This window comes from Galeopterus variegatus, unplaced genomic scaffold (assembly GCF_000696425.1).
Source record: "Galeopterus variegatus unplaced genomic scaffold, G_variegatus-3.0.2 Scaffold6712, whole genome shotgun sequence".
Taxonomy (NCBI): Eukaryota; Metazoa; Chordata; class Mammalia; order Dermoptera; family Cynocephalidae; genus Galeopterus; species Galeopterus variegatus.
In genome coordinates this window covers 115,980-124,014 of record NW_007732823.1, presented here as the reverse complement: position 1 = coordinate 124,014, position 8,035 = coordinate 115,980, and the positions used below count along the sequence as shown (strand labels likewise).

Below are 8,035 nucleotides of genomic sequence, written 5' to 3'. Positions count from 1 at the left end.
GGGGGGGGGGGGGGGGGGGGGGGGGGGGGGGGGGGGGGGGGGGGGGGGGGGGGGGGGGGGGGGGTGGGGGGGGGGGGGGGGGGGTTGGTGGGGGAGCAAGGTGGATGAGGAGGAGAAAGGGGCTCTTTGAAGGTAACTAAGAGCTCCAGCTGGAGCTATCCAGAGCCTCCCAGTCACACTGAAATGAAGGCATGCCAAGGTGAACTCTCCACCCTTGGGCAGGTAGCAAGTGCAGAGAAACAGCTGTTAATAAGACCCACAGTTTGTAAATGAAAGAGTATTTATTGAAAACATGGTTATTGACAGGAAGCTCCTGGCTGCTCTCTGGTTACAATCTTGGCTCACAACTGGAAGTGTTACTTTTTCCCCCTCAATTCTATGTTCCCCTAAACATTCCATCCTAGGATAGGTTGATCTTATATAAATATATATACATGTCTGTATAAGTATGGCCTATAGTAAAGAAAATATATATTACACTCTTCATTGGATAGTACCTACCATGCCAAGCTACCAATACTGAATGCCACTGTGTCAAGGAGAGAGGCTGTGCGTGTGGTTTACAGTCCTGCAGCACCAGGGAAGCCCCATTGGCGCAGCTGTGGCCTCAGCTGGCCTCAGCCAGCTCCCTGAAATCATGGCCAATGGTAAAAAACCACAGCGCTAGGAAGGAGAGGAAGGGAAGACAAACTTCCCAGGGTCTGGAAGGCCAAAGGAAAGGAAAAGGGAGGGGGCTGCAATTCAGATTAGGTGGGAGATTTCTCCCTGAGAAAGGAAAAGATATGAAAATGGGGAGAAGGAGGTGGAATCTAGTGACCTCACCACAATCCAGGCCCAGGCCTCAGCCGGGCTTTACCTGCAGTGTTTCTGGAAACTAAGAGGGCAGGACTTAACCTGAGGTCTTTAACTTGCCAGGATGAAACAGAGTTTGTAAGGAGAAATTTCCATCTGCCCTGATACTTGCATGGGCAAGAGATATCAGGTGGTTCTAGAGACCAGACATGTAAGAGCCAAACCTCAGAAGCAGCAGCATCTTGACACCAGATGAGGATGGAATGAACCCTCATGAAGACAAAAGCAAAGGCCCAAGGCTTCTACTAAGCAAAGGCCCAAAGCCTGTACTTAGATCTGAGACACCGGCACGGGTCACCCAAAGGCAGTTACTCCAAGGTTCTCAACATGCCCAGCACATCTGTCCTCTGCAGGTGGTCTTTCCTGGGCCAGCTCTTGTACATATGAGGGTCCAGCCGACCAGAGAGCAGGCTCAATAGGAAAAGGTAAGTGGCTGTTGTTCAATCCAGTTCAAGTAGTTTCTTGGTCTGGAAGGCAAGAGCATCTGCTGCTCATTCTTCATGGCCCAGTCCCAGGCTTAATGATAGGGAGGGCAGAGCACCCTGCCTTCATGACTCTTAGTGGACAGGGACGAAGAGGAAGCTCTGGGTGGTCCGAGGTGGGTTTGAGAAATGGCTGGCATTTACTGGCCACCACGATCACTACAGAATCTGTACAAGCAAAGGACAAGGCACCAGACTGTGAATGATTCTCCTGGGCCCCAAATCCCTTCCTGGGTACCATCGTCTCTGGCTCCAGGCTCAGCTGTAGTGATAGACAAAGTCATAGCTGCTGGGTTCCTTGGGGACTGGCGGCGGGGCTTCGGGAATTTGGATGTTCTCCAGGTCTAGGAGCCGCAGCTTCATCTCCATGCTCAGGAGGGTATCCAGGTCACTCTTGGTCAGCTCACTGGACATGTCCTTCCCCAGAAGGGCACTGAGGCCATCAATCCAGATGCAGTACTGTGGGGAGCAAGTTGCAAAATGTCACATGGTGACCCTGGGTCAGGAGATCCACCCAGGGTCCCTTTTCTTTTTTTTTCTCCTTTTTGTCTTTTTTTACTGACCAGCAATGGGATCGCAAAGCTCGGTGTTGCGCCCGCCCCGCGCTCAGCCAGTGAGCGGGAACCGGTCTCCACATGGGATCCGAACCCTTGGCGGGAGCGCCACCACGCTCCCAAGCGGCGCACTCTCCAGTGCGCCACCGGGCCGGCCCCCTTTTTTTTTTTCCAGGGTCCCTTTTCTGATTTGACTTGTAGTGGTCCCTTTTGTCACTATTCAGTACAGGCAAAACTGATTTGGAATAATACCAAAGATAAATTGAGAGGTGATCATTCACTTTCTTAAGAGATCTTCTGGTTTTTATGAGGGGATTTAAAAGTAAAAAAATCTCTAGGCAATAAATGTTAAAAAATATGTACTAAGGAAATTGAACTGGAGGGTCTCATGATAAGAAGGAATAACAGAGAACTCTTATCAACCCATCGCTCCCTGACAGCTCCTGCTCCCTCTGCTGCCCTTTACCTTTTTCCATGCCTTTGCTCAGCTGGTTCCTCTCCTGCTTGTTCTTCATTTCCTCCCAACAAAACTCCACTGGCAGCTCAGGCCCTGCCCAAGTGTCTCCAGAAGCCTCAACTCTAGTTCCCACTGCTGCTCTCAGAGCTCATCAAGCACACAGGGTCTCAACTGCAGTTACTCATTTAATATCTAGAATCTTCCAGTGCTGCAGATGGAACCTGTCAGAAGAATCTGATCCATCCAGCTTCGAAGCCCAGGCTGAATCCACTACGACATGTGACTGGGAGCCCTGAGGAGGGAGGAGTTGTCGAGTTCACCTGGGTAGGTGGCCATGGAGAAACTGGAGAATTTTCCAGAGAAGAGAATTTTCCTAGTCCCAGGAGAAAAAATCACCCCTAGTTGACCCTATCTTTCTAATGACAACCTTCAGCTGCTACTAAAGAGTAACATGGAGAGCCTAGCTCTAGAGTGAAAGGCCCACAGTGTGGTGGGCCTTGGCATCCAACAGCCTTCATGGTATGCTGTGGCCACCTGCGTTTAAGGGAACATTCCTGTTCTGCCCACTTGTCCCCTCCAGCTGAACAATCACGAAGAGAGCTCTGTTGTCCAAGGCAGTGCCACACTGCTCACCTCATACTTATTAGGTGCAATGAAGTTTAAGGTCTCATCGGGGTCATATAGGATGGAGAAGGCCAATTCCAACACCTCCTAAAGGAGAAAGCGTTTCAGTTACTTGGAGCAACAAAATGGCCTGGGCTCTGCACACCAAGACCTTGGGCAAAGTCCTAGTAACTTGGCAACATCTCCAAATGTGTTGATTCAGATGTGATGCCATCAGGGCCCCTAGGCACACACACAGGTATGGCTGGAGCTGGGGCCCAGAATCAGTTAACTCCCACTTCCTGTCCATGTTAACACCTAAGATGTGGTGATACTTTTAAGATTGGAGAAAAGTCATTTAAACTCTCAGAACCTTTGAATGTCAGAGTCCACGACTGTGTGTTATCCTAAAAGTTTTTATTTTATATTACACAGATGACTGACTTCCTCCTTCTAGCATGCTATAGTTGGCATAGGAAAGTCTTAACAGTTTAAAAAAACCACAGGAAAAAATTGCAGACAAAGAGGGGACAATTTAAGCATCAACAAGGTACAGATGTTCCTCAACTTATGATGGGGTTACATCCTGATAAACTCAGGACTGATTAGCCTACAGTTGGGCAAAATCATCTAACACAAAGCCTATTTTGTAATAAATGTTGAATATCTCATGTAATTTACTGGATACTGTACTGGAAGTAAAAAACATGGGCACTTGAAGTATGTTTTTACTGAATGCATATAGCTTTTGCACCATTGTAAAGTCAAAAAATCATGAAGTCGAACCATCATAAGTCCAGGACCATCTGTAACTGTAATGGATTAAAACAAATATAATTTGCTTAAATCCATGAGTTCACAATAATACTAAAAAACAAAACACATATACACACACAAAATTAGTCATTGTTGAATGAAACCAGGGAACTAACTCATTGTTTTAAAATAGGTAAATAAGAATCAAGCATTATCTTCCTTTCTTATGTAAACTGCACCACTGGGAAACCAACAGCAGATAAAGGCAAGTTTCCCGTCAGAGAAGTAGTTCAGCTAATAAATAAAAAGAAATGACTGCATTAGAACCTCACTCATTTGCAACCTCAATTTACCAATGGAATGAGGCATTGAGCATCACCAGTCTGCTGACATCACAAAAAGAGATAATCAGACATGTGCCTCTTGACAAAACACAGTATCACCTACGATGTAGTTTTGCCACGAAAATGTCAACTGTGAACTGGATCAGACCTCCAGATCCCTCTACCAATTTTCAGATCTGGGACAGAGGAACAAGTATACCATGGAGAGACAATCAGCAAAATTCAGATGCTAAGAAACTACCAAATAAGCAAAAATAGTTTAATAAACTGCAAAGAAAAAAGATGGAAAAAAATGGAGAGGAACTTAGGAATTAAGAAACTTAAAAGACTAATGATAATGTGTAGACCTTATTTGGATTCTGATTTAAACAAAGTGGGTAAGTGTGTGTGTTTACATAAACATTTATATCTTTTTACATAGAGTAATTATGACATTTATAAGATAATTGTTGCAAATTCAAATATCAATGGAATATTTGATATTAAAAAATTACTTTTTATTTCCTGTTAGGTGTGATAATGGCATTGTGATTATGTTTAAAAGAGTTCCTATATTTTAGAGATGTATACTAAATACAAATGAAATGATATGATACTTGGAATTTTCTTCAAAGTAATAAGGAAGAGGGACAAGTGGACGGGCAGAGTTTGCTATGGCTGCTGAAGCTGGGCGATGCATATATGGGGTTCTATCTATTTTTGTGTATGTTCAAAATTCTTCTTAATAAAACATTCAGAAATAATTTAAAGAGAAAAGGGAAGAGAGCAAACATGCCCCTGAAAAGCTACTACCGCGAACAGTACTCTCCAGTTATCACTGACAGCCACTTGAACTGAGGACAGCGGGTCCACTCACCTTGTTCTGCTTTAGAGCACTTTTCTCTTTCATGTGAGGACAATCTTTCCCAGTGACGATGGCCTTAATGTCTGCAACAGGAACTGATAAATGACAGGAATTAGTCTCTGAAGGCTTATGCTACACGTGGTCAGTGCTTGCATCAGGGCTGGAAGGAAAGCACTGGGACATAGAGCCCTGGAAGCCTCAGCTCCAAACTCACAGGGCTTTATCAGTCCCGGGAGGGTGTGGTAGAGGGTGGCCTGTGCCATTCCCTCCTCCTTGGTCACTTCCCTGGCATAGACTATCGCCTGGTGAGGCTGTGTCAAATCTAACTGGGGCTCACTTCAGGGCTCTTATATTTATCTAGGGAGGGTGTGGTAGAGGGTGGCCTGTGCCATTCCCTCCTCCTTGGTCACTTCCCTGGCATAGACCATCGCCTGGTGAGGCTGTGTCAAATCTAACTGGGGCTCACTTCAGGGCTCTTATATTTATCTCCCCAAGAAATAGGGCCTTGGACACTCACCTCACTTCCCCTTCACATTAATGAAGATGACAATGCCACCAGAGCAAACAGCAGCAGCAGCTGCTAAGTTATGCTTACTACCTGCCAGCCTCTCTTCTAAGTGCTTTGTACAAAGCCATGTGTTGCTTGATGACAAGGACATGTGCTGAGAACTGCATTGTTAGGCGATTTTGTCATTGTGAGAACATCATAGAGTGTACTCACACAAAACTACACACACACAGGCTATCTGGTATAGATGTCATTATCTTATGGGACCACTGCAGTGTATGTGGTCAGACACTGACTGAAATGTCATTATGTGGCACATGATTGTACATTACGCATGCAATCTTCTTAGGAGGAAAGTGTGGCTATTATGCTCATTTTACAGGAGAAGAAACCAAGGCAGAAGAGAGAATTAACTGATTAATTAGAACTTAATAGTTAATTAGGGGCAAAGCCAGGATTTGAATTCAGGCAGTCTGGTCTCAGGGCTTTTGCTCTTAACTACTGCCTTTCAACTTACACCTTTTTTTGTCTACACACACATTCATACCTATGGTCCCATTAATTCTCCAAACAGCCCTGAGGTAGGCCAGGTAGAGACAATTTCTGACAGGTTAGAAAACAGATCCAGAGAGATAATAGGCCTAAGACCAGATAATCAGTTTGAAACTGCTAGGATTAGAACTGATGAGTCCAGCTACCATGACACATCAAAAGAGATATAAACCTACTTTTCTCTTGCAGGGATTCAAATGTCACCTCTCCTTGAGGGTTGTCATCCAAGTCACCATAGTGCAGGACCTTGTGGTTCAGTGCCAGACGGCAGTACCAGAACCGTTCTGGAACACAAGGGAAGCCAAGCAGGTGAGCAAGGGCAATCGTGGGAAGGGGCCGGGCACACGAAGGGCAAAAGGATGCTCCCTGTGGGGTCCAGCCAGACAGGCTCCTCCCAGTGCCCCATGTCTCCTCTCACCTTGCCTACGGCGATTCCCGATTTTTCGAAAGCTACTGCCCTCACAGAGCCGGTTTAGGCGTTGCTGCTTAATCAGCTCAAGGATCTCAGGCTGGATCTTCTCCCTCAGCTCCCTAGGGTGGACACACACCAGAATCAGCAGAGGTCATGGGGACAGTGGAGCTCTTGAAGGCAGGCAGAGCTGGGGGCCGCATCCCCCATAGTTCCCATGTGGGATGGCACTTACACAATTGGCGGAGACTGGAAGTCATCCTGACTCATCCTCTCAGACTGGCGCAGTCGCAGAATCTCAGAATAGCTCAGGCTACGCAGTTTGCTCTTGAACTGATCCAAAGAGTTGGGTTTGGAGGGCAAAGCTCGAGTGATTTGCTCTCGGACTACTTGCATAACCTGAGAGGAAAAGAAGGCACCTGACTCCCATCACTGTTCTGATGAATGGACAGGCTGATTCTGGAACACCAAATCTCTCTCCTACCCCAGTGTCTTAAGCAGAGCAGGCACTACAGACATCTGCTGGGTGATTAAGGTACACCTTAGATGGTTATTCAGGTCAAATGACTGGTGGTGACAGATGCTTTATTTCTCATATATTTCAATTAGTCAACAGTGTGGGGAAATGAGCATAGGTTTTTTTGAAGTCAGAGAGAAACTAGTTCAGATCTTGACTCTGTCCCTTCATCTGTTCCTTGAGCAAGTCACTAACAATCTCAGGCCTGTGTCTACTTATCTTTAAAATGAGAGAAAGAGGCCAGCCCGTGGCTCACTCAGTAGAGTGCGGTGCTGATAACACCAAGGCCACGGGTTCGGATCCTATATAGGGATGGCCGGTTTGCTCACTGGCTGAGCGTGGTGCTGACAACACCAAGCCAAGGGTTGAGATCCCCTTACCGGTCATCTTTTTTTTAAAAAAAAAAAAAAAAAAAAAAAAAGTGAGAGAAAGGAAGACACATCTTCTGATATGTGCTGCCATAAGAATATGAGATGCTGTGCGGAAGGCGAGCACAGAGCCTGGCACACTGTGATGTGTTAAAAAAATGTGTTAGTTCCCCTAAAACAACAGCTGTTAAAGAAATTTAACATTGCACGTGCAGTATGGGCTCACTAATGAAGGAAAAATCTATTGGGAAAAAGAGTAGAGGAAAACACACAAAAAATGTTGTTGGGTGGCAGAATTATAGGCAACTTTTTCTTCTTTATACTTTCCAAATTTTTATATGAGATGATCAACTTCAAAACACTCAACTATCACTTCTGGGGGCCTAGCACACTGCTCTACATAGGGTGGGCACTCAGAAATCACCAACGAATGACTATCAGTTACGTCCCTACGATATGCATATCATGTCGATCCACTTCTGCCTCTCCTAAGGTTTCCGGTTCACAAAACTACAACAGTGCCTGCACACAGTAAGTGCTCAATAAAGCACAGCTATTCTTGCTATGCTTATTCTCCTATCTCCTGAGGAGGACAGGAGGGGCAGGCACTGGCTTAAATGGGCAAATGAGGTCCTAGAGCACCAAGGGGAAGACACCTGCTCAGAATTACAGAGCAAGTAACAAGCAGATGAGACTGAGGCTCTCTCAGCACTGCAGACCAAGCTGGTTTTTCAGCTCAGGGACTCCCCAGGCACAAAAACTGTCGTGTGATAGTCTCCCTCCATGGGC

At 45.9% G+C, this 8,035-nt stretch overlaps 1 protein-coding gene across 1 annotated transcript in view; it reads right to left on the bottom strand.

Annotated features, from left to right (window-relative positions):
* Positions 1–262: 262 nt before the first annotated feature.
* Positions 263–8,035, bottom strand: part of ELMO2 (engulfment and cell motility 2) — a 42,982-nt gene continuing 35,209 nt past the window's right edge. The window contains exons 16-21 of the mRNA XM_008591161.1: positions 6,597–6,760; positions 6,371–6,483; positions 6,129–6,236; positions 4,905–4,987; positions 2,979–3,056; positions 263–1,793 (exon numbers count right to left, since the gene is read on the bottom strand). Of these exons, the coding sequence (XP_008589383.1) occupies positions 1,593–1,793; positions 2,979–3,056; positions 4,905–4,987; positions 6,129–6,236; positions 6,371–6,483; positions 6,597–6,760 (747 nt within the window). The 3' untranslated portion in view covers positions 263–1,592. The remainder of the gene's footprint in view (positions 1,794–2,978; positions 3,057–4,904; positions 4,988–6,128; positions 6,237–6,370; positions 6,484–6,596; positions 6,761–8,035) is intronic.